This window comes from Ambystoma mexicanum, chromosome 6q, assembly GCF_040938575.1.
Source record: "Ambystoma mexicanum isolate Mex_15411 chromosome 6q, UKY_AmexF1_1, whole genome shotgun sequence".
Taxonomy (NCBI): domain Eukaryota; kingdom Metazoa; phylum Chordata; class Amphibia; order Caudata; family Ambystomatidae; genus Ambystoma; species Ambystoma mexicanum.
The window spans coordinates 346,123,809-346,147,170 of record NC_090937.1 but is presented as its reverse complement, the minus strand read 5'-3'; the positions used below and the strand labels follow the sequence as shown (position 1 = coordinate 346,147,170).

Sequence of the window (23,362 nt, the reverse complement as noted above, 5' to 3'; positions counted from 1 at the left end):
CAAGTGGATCTGTTCGCAACCGAATCCAACCGGAAGTGCGAACAGTACTGCTCAAGGGAATTTCCCCCAAGAGGAGCTCTAGGGGATGCGTTCGTGGTGGACTGGGTATTTCCACTCCTATACGCGTTCCCTCCAGTCCCGTGATTCCTTAAGTAATCAGGAGGTGGAGAAAGTTCAGGAAAACCATGATCCTAATTGCCCCGGATTGGGCCAGGAGAACGTGGTACCCAGACCTTCTGGACATGTCCATCTGCCCTCCAATTCGTCTTCCACAAAGAGAGGATCTCCTCTCACAAAAGGAAGGTCAAGTTCTCTATCCAGAGGTCAAAGCTCTCAGCCTTCACGCATGGCATCTGAGAGGCTGAGATATAAGGATTGGGACCTTCCGGACGACGTTAGGGACATTTTGCTTCGGGCCAGAAGGCCAGCAACAAAATCCTTTAACCGGTGTCGTTGGAAGAGATTCAGTAACTGGTGCAGAGATAAGAATGTGGATCCTTTTCAATGTAGCACTCCCATGGTGCTTTCTTTTCTTTAACATCGGGCCAACTCGGGGCTCCAAGTTGGCACTATTAAAGGATATTTAGCAGCGCTATCTATCTTCAAGCGCTCCTCCGAAGAAGTTTCTTATTTTAAAATGCCTTTAGTTGTTCAATTTCTTAAAGGGTTAACAAATGTGTTTCCTCCTACACCTTTTCAGCTTCCCATCTGGGACTTAAATTTAGTTCGAAAATTTCTTGTGTGTGCCCCCTTTGAGCCTTTACATTCTTGTCCTTTGAGGCTCCTAACTTTTAAAACTGTTTCACTAGTGGCTTTAACATCAGCCCGCAGGGTGAGTGAGTTGGAGGCGCTCTCTGGCAAGCCGCCTCATACCATTTTCTGCAAGGATAAGATCATTTTGAAGGTCAAACCTTTTTTCTCACCTAAAATAGTTTCATATTTCCATCTGTCACAAAAGATAATTTTACCTTCCTTTTCCCCTCCTCCGCACGCTAGTAAAGAGGAGGAAAGGTTCCACAGGCTGGACCCTAAAAGGGCTCTCAGCTTCTATATCTCTAGACTTCAGAGATTTAGACAAACTGATCAGTTGTTTGTCGGTTACACTGGACACAAATTGGGCCTGGGGCTGTCCAAACAAACTTTATCCAGATGGATAATTCTAGCAATATCTGAGTGTTACAAATTGGCTGGGAAAGAGCCTCCAGATTGATTAAGGGCTCATTCAACCAGGGGCATAGCAACTTCTATGGCTCTTCAGAGTGGTGTTCCTGTGCAGGACATTTGTGCAGCGGCCACCTGGTCATCCATGCACACCTTTGTAAAACATTATTGTTTAGACTCCACTTCTTACCAAGGAGGCCTTTTTGCAAAAGCCGTCCTTCATTCAGTACGTAATTAAAAACTCTGGTACTCCCTCCGCCAAATTACAACTGCTGTGGGAGTCTGTCTAAGATGAGGAATACGTGGGAGGACACGATCCATTAGAAGAACAAATTACTTACCAACTGTAATGTTCTTTCGACTGGATGTTCCTCTCATGTATTCCTCATCGACCCTCCCAACCTAACCCTCCATACAGTGTTTACTCTTTTTGCACTTGTACTTCCTTAAGAGCCTGACATCCTTCGATGCCTGATACAATTGATGCAACCATTGACACCGAAAAAACAGAACTGAGACCAACGGGCGCGGCTCGAGCCATTTATACGACGGATGACGTCGACACTCGACAGCGGCCCTCGAGGTACTACGACTACGCGGCCTCGAGCACAGCGCCCTCTGGCGAAAATTTTTCCAAGAAGCAGCAAAGCTGGCAGACTGTATATCTAAGATGAGGAATACATGGGAGGAACATCCAGGCAAAAGAATGTTAAAGTTGGTAAGTAACTTGTTCATCTATTGAAAGTATGTCGGGAGATGCTGCAGAAGGGGAATCTGTTCATCTATGCGCGAGGCACGCATTTCATTTATCCTAGAACCTAATAAGAACTCCACTTCCTGCACAGTCTACAGTCCTATATCGCTAATAACAATAGCTACCAAATGTTTTGCGCAAATCCATTCAGACTGTGTTTTTACGTGTAACTAATTTAGCTTGATCACTTTGTGTTTCTCCCAGGCAGATTCATGGCATTTGTAGTAATAATCCTTGTGAAAATGCAAATATCAGATTATTTTTGGGAAATGTGTGACATTACTGTATTCAGATCCCATCACAAGAATTGATCTGAAGGGCAGAAGCTTAGACCCTTTTCCTTTCAGCTGGGGAACTAGACAGGGTGGTCCCCGTTGCCTCTCCTATTTGCTCTTGCTATGGAGCCTCAACCCACCAGGATTAGAAAGTTCCATATAGCAATATGGCAGTGGGGTGGGTGTGGGTCAGAGAGCGATCCTCTCTCTACGCAGATGCCGTTTTGCTCTTTATCAAAAACCCAGAGATTAACATTGGCCGACTCGCGCACGCAGGAGATAGAGAAATTTGGCCATGTCTCGCGCCTTTGAAAAATTTGGTCTACATGCTTTCTGTTCCTCTAACAAACACAACCTCTAAACCACCAGATATGGGAGAGTATAAATGGGAATCTCCCTCAGTGAAGTTCTTAGGGATAGCAGTAAGTAGAAGTTATACCACCCTCCTGAATGACAATCATAACGCTGACCTGGAATCCCTTTGGATCAATCTGCCCATATCCATGTATGGAAGAATATCGATCACGAAGACGTCGATAGTCCCTAAACTGCTGTACCTTTTCCAAAATATCCCAGTATGGCAAGGCGTGAATTTCTTTGATCAATTAAGCTCCCTATTAATCCGACTGACATGGCATCCTGATAAAGTGGGAAACCATGACCCACCCCTTTTCTGAAATCCAGCTTGGTACACCTGATATGGAACTCTTCTTCCTTTTAGTGCAAGCCCAATTTGCATTCTACTGAATGCCAGGATCTCTGTTCTTTCCTTATGTTAGAATAGAGATGTCATCAGTTCATGCAAACTCTCTACAAACAAAGTTACTCTCTGCCACCCCGCCCAACACCTGAAAATTGTATCCTGTACTGTTATGGCCTGGAGGAAGTTACACAAATTCTTGGAACATTCTTTGCCATGAACACCAGATTTAACATCATGGGGAATCAAAGAACTTGATCTCACGCGCAATGAATGGATCGCCAAGTATTGGTTCCTCCTTGGCATTAAATACATCTATGATTTATACCCAGATGGTAGATTTGTTTCTAAGGAGCAATTGTCAACAAAGTCAGAGATAATTTTCCTCCGATTTCTTTTTTTCACATCACTGCATGCACATTGCTTTAAGTCCTGGAGCCCGCACTCTCCTCAAGAGCCGCCTCAAACACCCATCCATAAATATAGAGTAAAATCCTCTGGATGCGCAAGAATCATCTTCACGTTCTATATGAGATGGTACAAGAATTATCAGGAGTGCCGAGACCGGAGCACAAAAAAACTATGGCCCAGCAGGTAAGTGGGGAGGAAGCAAGGGCGTGGAGGAATGGTGTGAGATGTCATGGGTGTGTGGAGGAGATGGCAGTTGCAAGGGGAGGCCACTGAAGGGGCATCCTGTTGCCTCCCCACAATCAGGTTGGCAGCACCCAGGGAGGGCCTCGTCGGCTGGTGAAATGCGGGTTGTACACTGTGTTCTCTCTTGCGTTTCCAGCCACTTGTTTGGCTGAGCGCCCTTCAACGAGTGCAAATATCCCTGCTCGTCAAAAGAAGTTTGACTTCTCAAATAATGGGGAATGCCAAAAATTCCATTTATAAAATGCAGGGTTTATTTAACTAATATGGTCATGCTCAGCAGTGTCAAACTTTTTCAGGGAATCCGTATTATCGATGGTGTCTAAAATCCTAGATAAAACGATACCATAAGACACTCTTTTGTTTCCTGGGCATAATGAAAGGTCTTTCCAAAGTTTCTTAAAGATTTTTATCGATATATTTGATTATTGCCAAACTAATTTCTGCTATCCCGGGCCAGTAGCTCAGCCCCAACAGCCCGGACTTGGCTGAAGGGCTTAACTTTGAGCTGCAGTACGGAGACTACCTACCGGGACCTATCTTAATGATTTACAGTGAACGGGGTACATTCAAAATGCATTTAGCCTGCATTAACTGCATTTAAAGACCAATGTTGCAGGCATGCATTTTTCTCTTGTTTGTTCAGTCTACCACACTTGAAATTATCAATCTTTGGAAGTAGTGCTCTATTTCATTAAAGTTAAAATTCACTGGTTAGAATGTTATAGACAGACCAGTGCTTGCTTGTCATATATTTTGTTTTTCAACATTCCTCATAATCTAAGTGTGCCATAGTTTGGCATTTTGGGTAATGTAAGTTTAGGATTATGGGCATGTTGACAATACATAAAGTAAGGATAAAAGGACATGTTGTTTGCACATATACATATACAACACCTATTTTTGTTTTTGTATTTTTCAGGTTTCTGGTATTCTATTGTCCAGGGAACATTGTCTACCAGATTTTTTCCTTCCTACCTCTCCGTATCGTGATTGCAGGAATGAAGGAATTAACAAGGACAAGAAAGATTTTAGCTGGTGTTGCACATGTGAACAGCCAATACAAAAATGCCTGGATGGTAATGATTGCTATTGGCTGGGCCAGAGGTAATATTAAAGTACAGTAGACAATGGGAGCACAGTATCCAAATGCACATATGTACTGTACTTGGCATACTTTTTGTTATCTTACTTCCTCATTATATTTTGCATGATACATAAAGGGAGCGTGTAAAATGTTTTAAGTAGAATGTTTTTGAAAAGTAGGTTCAGTTCTCGATCCACCATACAGTAATAGCCCAGAACCTTTCCTTTTGGCGTATTGTACCTGAATACAAGTAATCTGAATGCTCAGTGAAGTTTTTTTAATATACAATAAACAGTTTTGAAGAAAAATTTACTTTCCAGATAACTTCTTTTTAAAACACTGTAATGTGATCTAAAATGCTTCTTTTCATAGCTGTGAATACTTAGTTAACATTTCTGTGATTTTCAAACATGCCTAACTTTAAAACAGTTTGGCAGTTTTTTGTATCGATTTGAACAGGTTGTTTAATGCTCTGTGACAAAGTCCCCTGCGTGATTCTCTGGAGTTCTATAGGGTTGATCTAGGGTGGTGGTGCTTCCAAAAGCTAGAGGATGATGGGCATGGGGACAGTATGGGTAGGATTCTATTGTCTGCCTCCCATAGCCCCAGTTGCGTTGCAAGGGACAGTTACAAGGACAACCTTATTCCAGATGATGGCCCTTAAAGGCAAAACATTTGGCCCCAGTGCGCCTAAGGTGTTTCCATCCATTCAACACCGCTAGTCCTGACCCCTGTTGCATATGCAAAACCTCCTTTCTGGGGGTAAACTACAGCGATGGAATTAATATATGGAGTCCCCCTATTTAACAGAACCCTGAAGCTCCCTGTAGCCAAACCAAAAGTCCCAGAGAGAAAACATTCAACATTCTACAAAGAAACTCATCAAACAGCCCTTGTTACTGTTACCAAAGAACCCCACAGTAAAGTAAACCCTACTTCAAAGGCCCAGACCATTTCTCTCAGAGACTTGCATTTCCGGAAATCATCCAATGTTGCCGCTGCACTGTTTACTAGCAACATTTCCCCTGGCACATGATGCAATGTTTTTTAGTTTTTAAAAAAATGTATATATTCTACAATCTTTTACAAAAAATAAAAAAACAGACTGAACAAAGCATATCAGATACAGCATAACATCAGGAATAAAAACCAGTTAGCACTAAAAAAAATCTCACCATCCCAAGTAACATCTGTAGGAGAGGCATGGAATCAAAAGTATGACACTGACACAAAAAGTACAATGTGTAAAACATAAATTAAAGTTTCTGGGTTTGGAAAAACCCCTACTTTTCCCTATAACTAGGATAACTAATCTCGACCATCAAATAATTAACAAAACAGTCATTTAAAGGGGAATTAATATGCAAAGGAAAATCAGTGTTAAAATATAAAGAATAAATGTGGCTGAGTCAGTTTTCCTCCCCACGTTAGACAGCATGGAGTAAGGCGGTGCCCATAGGCTTGTTGACACACTCTGGCTCAGGTTCTTAAAACACAAGGCAGTTCAAAACCTGGATCGAGGCCCACCTGGCCTTCCACATTAAAAGTCTCTCTTTCCAACCTTTAAACACAGTTCAACAAACAGTCACGCCGGTGCCCCTCTGTCAGGCTCAGACCTCTTAAAGCAAAAGTTCATGTTGGTCTCTCTCAGTCGGGCTCGGACCGTTCCTTGATGTCGAAGACGTTCGAATGTCTGTTGCTTTCTCTACAGACCTCCGCAGGACCACTCCGACTTTCCCTTTCATTTCACACTCTTGTATGGTTTACCCCAGTGCTTCTTGGTCTGGGTAGTTCTATGTCATAAGCACCAAAGTTTAATGTTCACCTTTTTACTCTTCCCTTCTCTTTGGGTTAATTTTGATCACCTAGCTTTTACAGTTAATTTACTTTATCGCTGCAAACAATTGATCTTTCACTGAGGCTTTCGAGTGGGCTACTTCCTTTTGCCGGACCACTCCGTTACTCAGTATCACTGGTTTCACAGATGTCCTTATTTTAAAGTTCATTCACAGGTCTGTAGCCTTCGATTGTGATATAATGTTGCAACTTCAATCTTTCTCTTGACGCACACACCAGTCTTTCATGTTGCTTGCCAACTCACCAGCTGTGTGCATTTCTTTTTTGTCTTTATTGACGAGTCAAGGTTGGTATCACAGGCTTGGCCTTGCCTCCCCAACTCTGCCATTCACCCGGCAGGGTCGTTGGCGTGCTTGAAACACTATGCACCCTTCTTGTCTAGGACTTGGCCTTCTCCATGTGTCTTTTGCAGCCATTTGGAGGCAACAACCTCCTGCAGAGAACTCCTGGGGTCCTCAACCCGTCGCTCTCGTCCCTTGGCCCGTCGCTCTGCTGCAGGAGGTTCGGCTATCCCCCCGGAAGTTCTGCTCTTACTCCTGTTCCACCTTGCTCAGAGTGTGTCTCTATGTTCTGCCTTTTATCTGTGTGAGAAGAGCCAATGGTATTAGGTGTATGCACTTAAAGTCAAGTGCCTCTTTAGTCTCAGTTAACCTCTTCCTCGGTCCAGTGTTTATGTAGAAAGGGGGGTGGGTTGGGACATCGGAGAATCCTAACAAATAGGATGGGTTAGGTGTATGGGAAGGGGGGGATACTGCGTCTCACCATTGGCTGCCTCAGCCCCACTCCTCAAAGACCCCTCACCCAGATGATCCTCCTGGACTGGTCCGCCCCCTGGGCCTGGATCCAAAGGCCCAGGGCACTAGCCACCTGAGAGAGAGATCCCCGGGGACTAGTAGGTGAGACACCCTTTGGTTTTCACACATCCCTCAAAGCATTGAAAAAAGGATCTTGCATATAAAAAATTAAATATTACGTAAGTCATAACTAAACAAATCATCCCGAAGATAGATACACACAAACACAGAAAACAAAAGACCACACAACATATACATACACGCACACGCACACGCTCAGACTCGCACACACACACACACACACACACACCCCTCGAACCAGTCACTCAAGCACCTATCGCCATTCTAAATATTGTACAGCACAAATGCAATCTTACTAATCGATTGTCTATGGGCCGAGTTTCCACTGACCAGTGATATGAAGTTGCAATTTTACTCACTGACAATAATTTGTTTCACATTCAAAAGGAAAAGAGACTTTTAAAGGATTTATGAGCATTGGTTTCACACGTTGAAAAAGCGGGTGGGAGCTGTGTCCTTCCCACTGCCCAGGCAGTGCTCTGCAGTACCAAGAAAGTGTATACCGTCCTTTTGCTGGTGGTCATTTTTTGTATGGATTTTTTGACAAAAGAAATCAATCGAAAAACTAATTGAAATGTATAAGGGGTGGGGAGGGGTAATAACATAAGAAAATGGGGGTTTTGTGGGGAACCCCACCAGATTTAAAAAATACATTTCGATTAGTGTTTTTTATGGATTCATGTTGGCAAAATATCAATTGAAAATATGAAAGTCGGTAAAATGACTCAAAAGAGGGGGAGTGGATTCCAAGATGGTGAACCGGCCAAATAAAGGTGGGGTCTGACTATTCCACAGAGATTGCTCAGTTGAGCCTATTGGGGCACCTAAATCCAGCCCCTCGTCAATTCCAGGACACAGTTGCACAACCTTTCAAATATCCCATACCAGGGGGAGGCAGCACAGGTCTATAAAAGCCTGCCAACTCAGACTGGTGGGGTAGAGGTTTGGGGAAGGAGCTAGCGAGAGAACTTTGGAGCATTCATTTGTAGAGGCGGGCCCCTTAATCACCTTAACACAAGTATGCCCACCACCGGGGGAACAAGTGCAGGTTTTGTATGTAAAGCAAGTTTATTGTACAGTTATCTTGGAAGCAGTTAGATGGTGTTGTAGAACCAAACTAACCCATGTCTCAACAAACCACATCAGTTGAAATCTTCTATATAATTTTGCAACAGTAAAAACACTCCCAGGTACTTTATTACAATCTACTCCTCCACATGTGATTGGACAAACATCTCTTCAAAGAAATCCCATCTTTCTCCCATTCCTACATTCTCATTGGCAGGTGTTATTTTATATCAGGCGATATGAAGTAGGCTGGGTAAACAAGTTCTCTTTGAATTAGCAATAACTGTCTAATTCCCCAGGTCACTGGTTCCATTGGAACATTCTAATCTAACTACCATTTCATCGCACACAGCACATCTGAAAAACTCCTGGGTTTCAATTACTTTAGCTATGAGCATTGATTCACCCCATGTTTTACTACTATGCAAAAACAAATAGTGAAACCCCTCTATCAAGCTCCCATGCATTCAGGAGATTACATCTGCTGTCTGCAATACTTATCAGACCATAAACCCCATGGCCAGCTCTTTCAGCTGAGCTGAAAGCAAAGGTTGAAGTTACTTTTTTCTTATTTGATTTTTTTATTTGTATACGGTTACCAAGAACCTTTACAAAACAGAACACAAGAAATTACTTGCGTACATATCAAAAATAAAAAACCATTGACATGAATATTGATAAGAACATATAAAAACACTGTACAAACATTGAATATATTAAAACACAAAACAAGTAACTTTTTGCTAAAATGTTTCGATTTGTGAGTGCCCATTCTCCTAAAACCTAGATTGCGTCTTTTATACCATTCAATTTTTGACATTTGCTTTACAAGCTATGCAACGCGCTTCAACCACCATATGCTTTGTACCAATACACAACCTAAGCACTTAAAGAATCTACAAGTAACATAATGTAAAATACATATTAACAAAGTACATTGTGAAATGTGATATGTAATATATACATTCGGTCCTTTATAGATTACCAGCGTCATCCTACCAAATTGAGTTTGTGATAACATAGATATTGTAGGAACACAAAACACAAAAACTCTGCACTATTTCATTCAAAAGACAATATTATTTAAAATACATGTTAACAGAATAAGTCAATGTTATTATAGATACCTTTCATTGAAAAATATTTTTTAGAATAGTTTCTCTTTACAGGCATTTGACTGTGCCACGTAAGTCAGAATGTAGATTGGAACCAACATTAGTCCCCCCCTTTGCAATTAGTTGTATTTGAATCATATGCAATAGGCGAGTGAGCGACAGAATCAAGGCTTTACTCTGCCCCACATGCATTGCACCCTTAACAAATTACGTGAATATGCGGATTCACTGCACCAATATTTACCAAAACCAACTTTCTAGCATTTTCCCAAAAATTCCAATTTATGACCAAATGCTTTAACGTTTCCGGTTCACAACTAGGGGCACAAAATCGACATAAACCATCAGCGTTTACACCTTGAGTTGATTTTCAACTTTCGGTACATACATTTGTGAGAAATTGGTCACGTTTGAATCTTAAGTAAAGATCACGGGCCTTGTGACATGGAAAACATAACAATTAGGGTAATTGAGGAAGTCTTTGTTTTACAAATAAATTGTACTCATGGTACGATTTATAACTACCTATCGTTTCAATTACAGTCATCCACTCAAATTTCTTAGTGCTTTTTCTTCGCAAATGCAGACTGGTGCCAAAGATCAAGAGGCGTCATCTCTATGCATGCTAATAAGGCTTCCATTCTATGCCCAAATCGCACAATTGAGACTGGATGAGAATTGATTAACATGTGTGAAAGATCCTCATACAGTGAATTGGCTGGCGGAAACAGCATTTCAGTATAATTAGCAAGAATCCTCCAATGAAGTTTAGCAGCTAGTGGTTTAAGCCCAAGTTCATGTATGATAATCACATTTGGCAGCGAGTTGGATACCCCAAGAACAGTTTTCCATATCCTGCCTTGCAGTGAGTTCAGAATGTTCCCAATATCCAACAAACACAAATCCAACCCAAATAATACAATGACTTCCACTTTCAATGTATAAAATTCCGAAATAGGCCTGAGAGAAAATGTACAATGTTTGTGATAACTCTCATTTGAGATATCAGCGGTGCAAACTTTATATTCAATGAATTCTTCCACATTGCTAACAAGCTTGAGTCACATAAATTGTAACCTAAGTAACGCAGTGACAAAACACGCTCTATTTCAAAACTTCCCATAGACCATTTAAATGTTCACATTTCTTTTCTATTCGTAAAAATAATAATATTCGATTTAGTAGGGTTTATCTGCAAGTTATACCTTTTCAGCATATGCTGAAAAGCTTTTCAGTTTATTTTGAAGTCTGTATAGGTTACGGTAAAAAAATCACTTTGTCGGCCAACCAGTGAATCCGTAAACCTCCCCAATTTTACTGCAAAGATATCAGCACTATTCCATATTCGATCTAAGTCACATAAATATAAGTTAAACAAATTCAATGCTAAATTGGATCCTTGCTTAACACCCACTGTTGCGGGGATTGCATATGTTAATAATCCCTCTTGATTAATGCATTAATTGGTATTAGAGTGAAGCATCCCAATAAACCCTATAATATGCAAATGTATACCAAAAGAAACCATTTTATTCCACAGATGCACTCTGACAACTCAGTCAAAAGCCGAGGACATATCAAGTGTGGCCATATAAATAGGGCCTCCTTGCAGGTTTTTGGAAGTCTCTAACAGATATGCTAAAATTGTTGCGTTTAGCTTGGTGCCCATGGATTTACGAAATGCAACTTGAAAACGTGAAAGGAAGAAATATGATGCTCAAGTTCATTTAAAATGAGAATTGCAAATACCTTGGCCGATGTATCCATAATGCAATGGGCCTATGATTGGATGGATCTGCAATAGGACCTTTCTTATGGAGAGGAATAATAATGGCAGTAAGCCATGATAATGGAATGGCTTTCATAATAGAAATATGGCAAAACTTTTTTTTTTAGTATGTTGGCCCAAAAGCATGGATCGTCTTTCAGGACGCAAGGAGTTAGGCCATCTGGGGCTGCGACCTTAGAGTACTTGACTCTGTCAATAGCCCACTTCACATCCTCCAGCGACCATGGACATTGCGCCAAAATAAGATTAGCAAAAGTATGTATAAAAACTCAAAGATGACCAGGAGGAAGTTGAATTCTAAGATTAATGAAGTCAGTCCAAGTTTTTCCTGAAACAGCTGAAACAAACTTTTACATAACCCTTGCTGTTGGATTTCAGCCATATATTGATTAAATTTGATATGTTTAAGTTGCTGTTTATATTTTTAAAGAATCTGTTTTTTGGATATAAGAAACAGAGAGTGAGTACAGAGTGACACTTTAAATCTATGCAATTCTCTATTTTTCGTATGTTTCAGAGCAGCTATATCTACACTAAATTTATTGGGATGTTGTTGTGTAATAGAATTACTTTGTTTGATAGCTAAGTTATTTAGATGGTACTGAATCATATGCATGTTCTGTGCCTCCATAAGAATCAAAGGTAATCCAATGGCGCAAGCATAATTCTCTACCAACAGATCACAACAGACCAAAGAAGATAAGAGCCTTCACAGTTTAGGGTTCCAGTGAATGGACACTGTGTGGCGTTCCATTTCCACCAACGATAACAGAGGTACCTGTTGAAATTGCTTACCTGAAATAGTCATCTTAAAACTTATAATCATATGATCACCCGTGTGTGGATTTATAATATTTACAGAATCACTGAGACCCAATATATGGCTCGATATACCAAAATAGTCAATAAACTACTTGTTTAGTCCCCTTTGCCAAGTAAATGACATTTGATTTGATGCTTTCGGAAGGATATGGACGTCCCAATCTGCTAGAAATTTAGACCAACGTCACCCTCTCAACACAGAACTCGTGGCATATGAACTGAGGTTCTTTGACATAACTTCAGTTTCTAACCGATGTAATGTCGAATTAAAGTCCCCTCCTACAATAATTTCATAATGTTGATTACGAATATAGGTGTCTTTAAGCACTTTGTTGAGATTAGCCAAAATCACTGTTTGTGATGTTCTACTGGGATTCCAATAAACAGATATAATTAAGAGACACAGTCGAAATTCATCCTTTGTAGTCGATTCAACGACCAGAAGATCATCAGAAACCAAAATAAGCTTAGTTGATAACCTCATGCTATTATGTATAAAAATGTTCATTTCACCAGATGGACGGCCTAGTTGCCGCAATAAACAGGTTGGACAAAAGAAGTGAAGCCATCTAAATAAAGGTTTCGAAGGGATTGTGTCCTCCGACGTATTCCTCATCTTAGATATCTCCTTCCAGCTCTGCTGGCCTCGGAAAAAAATTTCTCTAGAGGGCGCTGCGCGTCGACGTCCTCCGAGTCGATGTCCCTTGACAGCCGCCGTATCGACGTCGACGTCATCCTGCCTATAAAGGCCGCGCGCAGCGTCCGTTGCTCAGTTCTGTTTTTCCACGCTTACTCAGTGCCTCGGAATACCGTTGCTCAGTTTTGTCAGGTTAAACCTATTTACCTCGAGTTATTCGATCCGAACTCGATGGCTTCCTCGTCGGAACCGACAACTCCTCGATCCGGCTTCAAAAAATGCCAAGATTGTGGGAAAAAGATGTCGCTGACTGACCCTCACAGAGTTTGTCTGTGGTGTTTGGGGGCTGAACACCATTGTTCGGAGTGCGAGGACTGTATGTCCATGACAGCTAAGGCCCTGGAGGAGCGTAGGGGGAAGCTGGAGAAAGGTAAGACTTTTAAAGCTTCTTCTTCGTCGACGAAGTCGAGACATTCATCTCCTCGTCACCATTCGCGCTCCAGGTCTCGGAGTGGGTCCCATCACTCCTCGAGATCGAAGCACTCGAAGAGGAGACGTCGAAGATCCCCTTCTCCGTCTTCCTCTTCCTCTGTTTCGCCAAAAAGAATCCCTTGCCCCACGAAACATAGTTCCTGGGCTGAATGGGAGGAATTCCGCAAAAATATGATGAGCGTCTTCGAGAAAGTGGCCTCGACCCCCTCAAAGACTGCCGAGAGCGATGCTCTGGTCGGAAGACCCGAAGGTCAAAAACGCCACGAGTCGCAGTACCCGGCGAAGGAAACCTCTCGAGCGCGTCTCGAACCCTCGAGTAGGACTATGACCTCCAAACCTTCCTCGAAGGTGCCGTCGACGAAGGTTCCGTCGACGCCGAGGTCGGTGTCTTCGACGCCGTTGTCGAAGGGACCTTCGACACACGGGTCTGTCGACTCGACGCCAGCGTCGACACCGGCGTCGACGCCAAGAAAAGTCACGGTCACGACACACCCAGTGACTATCCCCAGGTCCTCGATGACGATGGCTTCGAGATTGTCGAGTAGAATACCAATTCTGTCGAGGTCATCGAGGCCTCCGCCTTTGTTTTCGACGCCACGCTCGAAGCCTTCGACGTCGGCGTCGACGACATCAACGTTTTCGAGGCCGATTATGACAAGTTCGGCACCCTCTGCCTTGGAAATGGGATTTACACCCTTTATGAGTTCAGAACAATTGAGAACTATGTCCTCAATTATGGAAGAGGGTGAATTGTCTGAACAGGAAGACACATTTGAGTTGCAGGGACCTGTAACCCCAATTAGAGAGGAATTTTCCTCTGAAAAACGCAGGTTAAAGGATCTTCATGATTCCTTACATGAGGCAAGTGGGTTAGACACTTCCCCTGAGGTGGAGTTTGCTAGGCCAGACCCGGGGGAGCATGCTGAAACCCCCTATAGAGCCTTAATGGCCAGAATCACAGAGTTTATGGGGTGGTCTGCACCTTCACAATCTTTCCAACAAGATGACCTCACGGATATTCTTGACAAAGGCCCACAGGAGGATCCTGTGGTGCCTTTTCATAAAGCTCTTCAGAGGAAGATTATGACGAACTGGGAAACCCCAGATGTCGTCCTGGCAGTAAATAAAAAACTGTCTACAAAATACAGGGTATCCTCTACAGACCCGGAGTTTTTGTCAAAACAACCATCCCCAGAAAGTCTGGTGGTACAGGCAGCATCTTCTACCGATGTGAAGACGGCTTATCCTACCGTCCCACAGGACAGGGACGATAAAAAATATGATGCTATGGCGAAGAAAGTTTTTGCGGCATGTAGCATGGCTTTAAAATCTGTTAATGCTACTTGCACCCTTGCTAGATTCAGCCATACACTTTGGGAGTGTGCTTCTACAGCGGCTGACTGCATCCCGGAGGGAGAAGAAAGGGAGGCGTTCCTGAATATCATACAGGACGGTAAAGACGCTATGTGCGAATCCCTCCAGACGGGCATTGATTCGGCTGACAGTATCAGCAGAGCAATGGCGGCAAGTACAACAACCAGGAGATTCGCTTGGTTGAGAAAGTCTGGTTTTGCCCCTGATGTGCAAGCCAGGCTCTTGAACATGCCGATCGATGGCTCTTCTTTGTTCGGGAAAAAGGCGGATGACAGTTTAGAGAAACTGCAAACTTCAAAAGCAGCAGCAAAATCCCTAGGCGCTGCAATCCGTCAGACACCTTTTCGTCCCACAGGAACCTCTGCGAGGGGCAAGTCCTTTCGCTACTACTCCGCATTCGGAGGAGGTAGAGGACGACTGGCTCAAAGGGGACAAAGAAAAACTACCCGAGGTGGACGGGGTAGATATTCAAAAGCCGCAGCAACAGCAGGTGCCTCTTTACCATCGGCATCCACATCAGCCGCCCCAAAACCACTCTGAGGACTTCCCTCACAGGACACCTGTAGGAGGCAGGTTGACTCAACATCTGGCGGAATGGCAGGCTATCACGTCAGATGTTTGGGCATTGGAAACAGTTGCCCAAGGTTACTGCCTGCCTCTCCTACGCATACCTCAGAGTCATCCACCGGGGATCAGCTCTCAGAAAGCTCCAGATCCGCTCCTCTTGCAGGAAATTTTGGACCTGCTAGAGAAAGGTGCCATAGAACCGGTACCTGTAGCGGAGACGAACAAGGGCTGGTACTCCCCTTATTTTCTCATTCCAAAGAAAGACGGAGGACTGAGACCCATCTTAGACTTGCGAGAATTGAACAAATTCCTCAGGAAAGACAAATTCAAGATGGTCACTCTTTCTCAGATCCTCCAGGCCCTTCAGTTCCAGGACTGGTTGGTATCTCTGGACCTTCAGGATGCTTATTTCCATGTGCCTATCCATCTCAAACACAGGAAATACCTGAGGTTCGCAATTGGCAACTCTCACTATCAATTTCGAGTGCTGCCATTTGGGCTGACCTCCGCCCGAGGGTCTTCACCAAGTTAATGTCGGTAGTGGCGGCAAGTCTAAGGAGGGAAGGGATTCACGTCTACACCTACCTGGACGATTGGTTGATCAGGGCTGTCTCTTCGGAACAAGCTCAGATCCAGCTAAATCACGTGTGCCACTCCCTTCACAGACTGGGCTTCTCCCTCAATTTAAAGAAGTCACAAATGATACCATCGCAGAGACTCCAGTTCATAGGAGCGATCCTGGACACTTCCCTGGGAAAAGCCTCGCCACCAGAGGTGAGGGCTCAAGATATTCTACAGATGGTTACCAAGTTCCAAGATGCCCAACGTCTCCCAGCCTTCGACTTTTTGAGGTTGCTAGGCCTCATGGCATCCTGCATTTTCCTAGTGCCAGAGGCTCGCCTGAGAATGAGATCCCTCCAGTGGGCACTGAGGTCTCAGTGGTCACAATTCTCAGGGAGAATGACAGATCTTCTTCAGGTTCCCGACAGGGTGGCTGGAGACCTTCAGTGGTGGGCCTGTCAGGAGAACATTCTGAAAGGAGAACAGTTTTGGCAACCCTGGCCGGAGATAACAGTAGTCACGGATGCCTCACTCACGGGGTGGGGAGCCCACGCCAACGACTTGACCATCAGCGGTCGTTGGTTTCCATCGGAGTCCAGACTACATATCAACCTGTTAGAGCTGAGAGCCATCAGACTTGCGCTGAAGGCGTTCCTGCCAGCTGTACAAGGGAAAAACGTCCTGATAATGACAGACAACACAGTGGCCATGCATTACCTCAACAAAAGAGGAGGCGTAGGATCACTACCCCTGTGCAGAGAGGCGATGCAGCTCTGGTTTTGGGCAATCCAAGAAGGAATCTCTCTATCAGCAGTTCACCTAGCCGGAGGGAAGAACTTGACAGCGGACGCTCTGAGCAGGCAGAGCACAGTCTCCCATGAGTGGGAACTAGCTCAGGAAGTCCTTCAAGAGATCTTCGCCCTTTGGGGAACCCCTCAGGTGGATCTGTTCGCCACCAGCGTCAACAGGAAATGCGATCTGTTCTGCTCAAGGGAATTTCCCCCGAGAGGAGCTCTGGGAGACGTGTTCATAGTGGACTGGGAGTTTCCGCTTCTGTACGCGTTCCCACCGGTCCCTGTCATTCCTCAAATGATCAGGAGGTTGAGAAGATTCCGGAGAACCATGATCCTAATTGCCCCGGATTGGGCCAGGAGAACGTGGTACCCGGACCTTCTAGACTTGTCCATCTGCCCTCCAATCGACTTCCACTCAGAGAGAACCTACTCTCACAGAAGGGAGGTCAGGTTCTCCAGCCAGACAACAAAACCCTCAACCTTCACGCTTGGCTTCTGAAAGGTTGAGGTACAAGGATTGGGATCTCCCTGATGATGTTATGGAGGTGTTGCTTTCGGCAAGGAGGCCAGCAACAAAGTCTTTATACCGCTGCCGTTGGAACAGATTTTGCAGCTGGTGTAGAGAACAGAATATCAACCCTTTTTCATGTGGTACATCAATGGTTTTGTCCTTTCTTCTATATTTGGCGAATTCAGGCCTTCAAGTTGGCACCATTAAGGGCTATCTCGCAGCACTATCCATCTTTAAGCGCACTGCGGAAGAACCATCCTATTTCAAGTTACCCTTGGTAATACAGTTTCTAAAGGGGTTAACCAATGTTTATCCCCCAAGACCATTCCAAGTTCCCCTATGGGATTTAAACTTAGTACTAACTTTCCTGATGGGCAGACCTTTCGAACCACTCCATTCTTGTTCGTTAAGATTCCTTACCCTTAAAACTGTTTTATTAATAGCACTTACATCTGCTAGAAGGGTGAGCGAATTACAAGCTCTTTCTTGTAAACCCCCTCACACAATATTTCACAAAGACAAAGTTGTCCTGCAAGTGAAGCCTAATTTCCTCCCAAAGGTGGCTTCTGAATTCCATATCACTCAGAAGATAACCCTACCATCTTTCTATCCTCCTCCTCATCCGGGGAAAGAGGAAGAGAGGTTACACAGGCTAGACCCTAGAAGGGCTTTAAGTTTCTACACCAGTAGACTAGCCAGGATAAGACAGGCAGACCAGCTGTTTGTAGGTTACACAGGTCACAAGCTGGGGTTACCAATAACTAAGCAGACCATTTCCAGATGGATCATTCTAGCCATTCTGGAATGTTATAAACTGGCAGGGAAAGAGCCCCCTCAAAACCTTAGGGCTCATTCGACCAGAGGTATTGCAGCTTCATCGGCCCTCAAAAGAGGCGTGCCGGTTAAAGACATCTGTGCGGCCGCTACATGGTCGTCTGTCCATACCTTTACAAGATTTTACAATTTGGATTCCTCCTCCAGTCAAGAGACTAGGTTTGGAAGGGCTGTACTGCATTCTATTCATCAATAGAAGACAGCGTGAAGTCAGTACTCCCTCCTCCAATAATAGAATACTGCTATGGGAGCCTATCTAAGATGAGGAATACGTCGGAGGACACAATCCCTTCGAAGAACAAGTTACTTCTTACCTTGTAACGTTCTTTCGACGGGATGTTCCTCCGACGTATTCCTCATCGACCCTCCCATCCATCCCCGCAGTTCTACTTCCCTTGTTGTTGCAGCTTACGCTCCTTCAGGGTGATTAGTTTAGTCCAGAAAGTATTATTGTGGGCTACAAAACGGAACTGAGCAACGGACGCTGCGCGCGGCCTTTATAGGCAGGATGATGTCGACGTCGATACGGCGGCTGTCGAGGGACATCGACTCGGAGGATGTCTAAGCGCAGCGCCCTCTAGAGAAAAAAATTTCCGAGGCCAGCAGAGCTGGAAGGAGATATCTAAGATGAGGAATACGTCGGAGGAACATCCCGTCGAAAGAACGTTACAAGGTAAGAAGTAACTTGTTCTTCTTTTCTGCATAGTTTCTTGAATTAATATAATGGAACAAGTCTTTGTCCTATAAAAGGACTTAAACCAACTGGTAAGATTATTAAATCTGCAGCAATTCCACGATATGATGGGCAGCACAGGTTTGCTACATATGAGCAATAATCTTGTGGTCACTCATCAACGATTGCATATATGGCTCAATCCATGCCAGACCCTTTAAAGCATTAGAAAATGAAGCAAGTTTAGCTAGTATTGACTCATTTGTAGTTTTCGGTAATTGTATTTTAGCACCTAAAAATTCTGTATCTCGTACAGGAGCAAAAATTGTTTGAATAAAGTTGCATGAGTCTTCTTTAGATTTGGACTTCCAAGTCCCAATAATGCTAAATCGTCTCAGTGATCCCAGATCATTTTAGAAATACTAGTAGACTGCACTTTGCAGAGCATTCTATTATTGTGTTGTGATAGTCACCCACTATAAGTCATCTGAGTTTAAGATGTGCAGAAGTGGGATTTGATGAAAAACTTTTAACATATACGTTCTGTTGAGTCTGGAACGTCCTTTAAGGGTAACATCACTGATCCAACTGATAATGTTATTTGTTTCCGAAGGAACCTCAGACGGAGTTAATGCAGTTTGTGTTGCGAGGACTGATATATTAGTACACTCCTTATTGTGCTCGAATGGGCTAGAGGCAACACCATTAGGACGTGAATCTATAGTGTCGATATCAGAGGGAGATTTAGTTTCCCTTGTATTATCCCAATTGTTTTCTTTTTGCAAACTCTCATCTATGCTTACTACCCCTGATGGCACCTGTCTATGGGAATCAGCATGTGTGTTGGTAAATTTACTGCTATTAACGCCAATCTTTTTTATTAGATACCATCTGGTTTTGGTCTCTTAACGGTATTGGAGCCTGTGTGTCACTATCCATTTTGTTGCCTTCTCTAGACAAATTGATGTTTGAATTATTTGATGCACGCGGTTCCTCAGCTCTATGTTTTTTCAACAATGTAATGGGATAGAAATTAGATAGCTGCGTCTGTTTAATGGACGCTGTTGGATCAAGTAAATTATACAGAACTTTAAGTAGCTCTATTGAAATTTCCCAGGTCGCATGTACTGGATCGTTAGCATTCTGCCCAGCTGTAAATTGGGAAATTAGGACGGTGTTCTTGTGGTTCGTATAGGCTCCATTTTGAGCTGCCAAAAATCCTTCTTTAATTTGTAAAAGAACTTTACTTTCAGCATTAAGCTGACTCAGATCAAGAGTCACTTCTTCAAGTGACATATTGCATACATTTTTTATATTAGAGTTATGACTCTTGATCTTAGTTGATGGTTGATATATATTTTTTTCTAGAGCCTCATTTAAATTTTTTATAAGACGCTGCCTTTTTTGCGCTCTGATATCAAGTCTCTTCTCTTTGCGAGATAAATAGTGCTTAGAGGGTGGGATCCAATTATATTCCGAAGAAGTTTCCACAATACTGGGCGTAATGTTTTTCGGAGCTTATTTCTGTTCATTGAGGTCAGTGAGATCCGTTGGACTATCAGGAAAAGCATATTGCTGAGCATCATCCGTGACCTGCGTATGTAAAGTTTCCTAAGTGAGCTTATTTGGACCTTTAAAAACATCATGGCCTAGTTGTAGATGTTGGTCAATTTGCAATATCCTTTCATGCTGCAATTTGGCAACCTCAATAAGATCGATATGAGGTTCTCCATATACATGTTGCTTCCTGCCCGTGGTTCCGTCAACCACATTCGCGTAGGACCTAACTTTAGGGTCGTTTGGATTGCATATGACATATGTTTGACAGGCCTTATCCCATTCACTAGTACTAGTAGTTTGAGCTGCCAACGTCTTTAGACAAGTATGACCTTTTGTTGGAAACAGCCTGTTTTAAACAAAACGATTCCTGCAGTAACATAAAACACTCAATTCTATTGAGTTTGGCCAAGATTTCAGCAAGTGAACCTTTGATTTCTCTAATCGCGTAGTAGCGGTGTCATGACCTTTATCTAATAAATTGAGAATTTGTGTGAGGACAGGAAAAGAGTCATTGTCAGGTTCATTAAACACATTTGAGATATTAGCACATGAGGAAAAAGACGTGTAGTCATGGGTCATCGCACTAGGATACACATGTTCCCCATTTATCCCATTTTCGGTTATCACTCCTGCAGCTGCAGGTAGAGCAGTTTCAGGCTCAACACGCATTGCCTGAGGAGTAGGTGAACTCGCTGTCAAGCCTACCATAGCTGAGCCACATGCCATTGTATTTAAATGCGGTGGCGGCAACAAAGACAATTGTATTTTGCAATATTTGTGAAGATGGACTTCCTCCATCTTTGAGGAAGATCTGGCAACAGGTGTCGAAGGACCCAGGGACAGTCTCAAACGCTTGCCAAGCTCTGCCATGACGGCAGGCACAAGCATCAAAATATCTGAAATAGATGTATTCAAGCGTTCATCTGGATTAAAGGTGAATGAATTGTCGGTGCCCGACAAATTATTAAAAACTTCTAAAGACATTAGCTGTCCATTGTTTACTTCACTTAAAGTGTATGCGTTTACATTTGTTTTAGAGGTTGGTACGGCCTGCACCTGAACTTCAATATTCAGGCCAGAAACATTAGGTGGAACAGACGAGCAAATTATAGGAAGGGACACTGGGATGACTGAAAAGTCCACATTATGTGATGACCCCATCACAAGCGCATCCTACATGATGGAAATAATAGGCGCATTTACTGACAATGTAAGTGCGGGATCCTTAATTTGCTCCCCGCTTCTCAAACCCCTCACCGAGTTCAGAACGTTGCCCCCTCAGAATATCCAAGCACAATGTATGACACAAACCTATTTGCTTAAATGTAAGGAATAGGAAGGCACGTCAACTGATCGTGCATGCTTAATAATTGGCGTCACGTTACACTTTGTTTTGGTGTGCTGGTCCAGAATTTTGGCAAAAAAGCAGGGCAGACCCTATGTATCAAGTGGGCTTTGCTAAAACGGGAAGACACTTCAACCACAAATCAAGACCCACCTCATACGTGACTGTATAGTTATGCACGGAAGGCGAGTTTCGATGCTGAAACGTCAAACAGCTTCCAACAAGTCAAAAAACCATAGTTAGAGAACAACACTCACCTTATGTATAGGCTGGATCGACTTAAAGTGGTACTGCAAACAAAATACATGCAACAAATAGACCATGGAAGCCCCAAACCGCCAACCACGCTAAACAGGCACTTCCTGGGGGTGTGCGCGCAGGGGTGCGTGCCTGTGCCTTACGAGGTGAAAATGAGGTAGTTGGGGGCTGGGCCAAATCAACTCTACCAAAAAGAAACAAAATTGCATGTAAATTGTGTACTTATAACAAAAGTCCAAGCAAGGTATTCACTACTTGTTTTGACAATCAGATTCGCAAAACACACCGTGTCCAATGATGAAAGGGCGTGTAAGTATGCAAAATGGATGGTGCCATTCCTCGGGACTCTCCAGCCTTTTCAGCCTCTCCAGGCGAAACAGGCACTTTATAAGGCACTTCCTGTGGGCACGCGCCTGTGCTTTATAAGGTGAAAACAATGTAGTTCATCTTGTGTCCAATGATGAAAGGGCGTGTAAGTATGCTCTATGCATGGTGCCGTTCTTTGGGGCACTCCAGCCTCTCCAGGCAAAACAGGCACTTTCTAAGGCACTTCCAGGGGGAGCGGGGGAAGTTGCTTATTTACCCATCCTCTGGCCTCTGAAATCCTGCAGAATAAGTTTCTCAAAACTCAAATTTCATTTTGCAAATAGCCCTGACTGCCTTGTTTTAATCCATTTGTAAAAAGTCCACTACTTTTAAATTCACAATGTCCCTATGTATTTGGATCAGTGTGCATGCATGTTTAATAACTGTCATATTTTCTTCGCAGTGGGTTCTCTATCAGCAGCCCTCTTCCTTGCATCCGCATTCAAAATCTTCCCCGCCCGTGTCTCCACATACTTCAGAGCACCCCATGTGTGAATTGTGTCTGTTCCATTTCGTGGTTTTAACATTTTATCTTTCTGCACGCATGTAAGCTAATATGCATCAGTTCTAAACAAAATGTAACACTACAGTAACGTATCCCATCCATAATTAACTACACTGGATACATATGAAGTTGCAACATCATGCTCAGTTCGCTGCACTCCCAGTCATCAATATGGCACATGCAGCATAAACCCCCCTTACTTATGGGGACTGTCGGGGGGGAAATTCTGCCGGGGTCGGCCGGGCCGTCCGCAGACCTCCGGGCAGGGAGGCCCCAACTCCTCCCGTATATCCCAAAAGAGATAGAGTATGAGACACACGCAAGAAGCAAGGTGACTCTGCTGTTTATTAGACAAAAACGGCAGGGATGGGTCAAGGATCGTACGCGTCCGTCCTGACACACACACAATCGTGGGGCTCGCAGGCCCTTTTTACCTTAGTATGACGCGCTACTTGCGTCACATTGGAAAGTTAGCAAAAAACCTATCGCCACTCTTAATTGGTTGCTCGAGTGTTAGGGTTAGTATAGCATACGTATAGAGAACAATGTTAGTGGTCAAGGGTTAGTCAGGTGATATATCTGGGTTGTCCCTACAATTAGATACATGAGAATTGTTACATGAAGACCCCTGATGATTGGTTAATGTTAATGGCGTCAGTGATAAGAGCCCCATGTTCTGATTGGTGCGCTCGCGAGCCTCCCAGTCTGGGACCATCGCTGTTCCCAGCTCT

General features: G+C 43.5%; 1 protein-coding gene across 4 annotated transcripts in view; it reads left to right on the top strand.

Moving 5' to 3' along the window:
* TMEM38B (transmembrane protein 38B) overlaps positions 1 to 23,362 on the top strand; it is a 746,713-nt gene that overhangs the window by 415,680 nt on the left and 307,671 nt on the right. For all 4 annotated transcript variants that reach the window (XM_069630825.1, XM_069630828.1, XM_069630826.1 and 1 more), the window contains one exon: positions 4,464 to 4,648. In XM_069630825.1, coding sequence (XP_069486926.1) covers positions 4,464 to 4,648 — 185 coding nt within the window. The remainder of the gene's footprint in view (positions 1 to 4,463; positions 4,649 to 23,362) is intronic.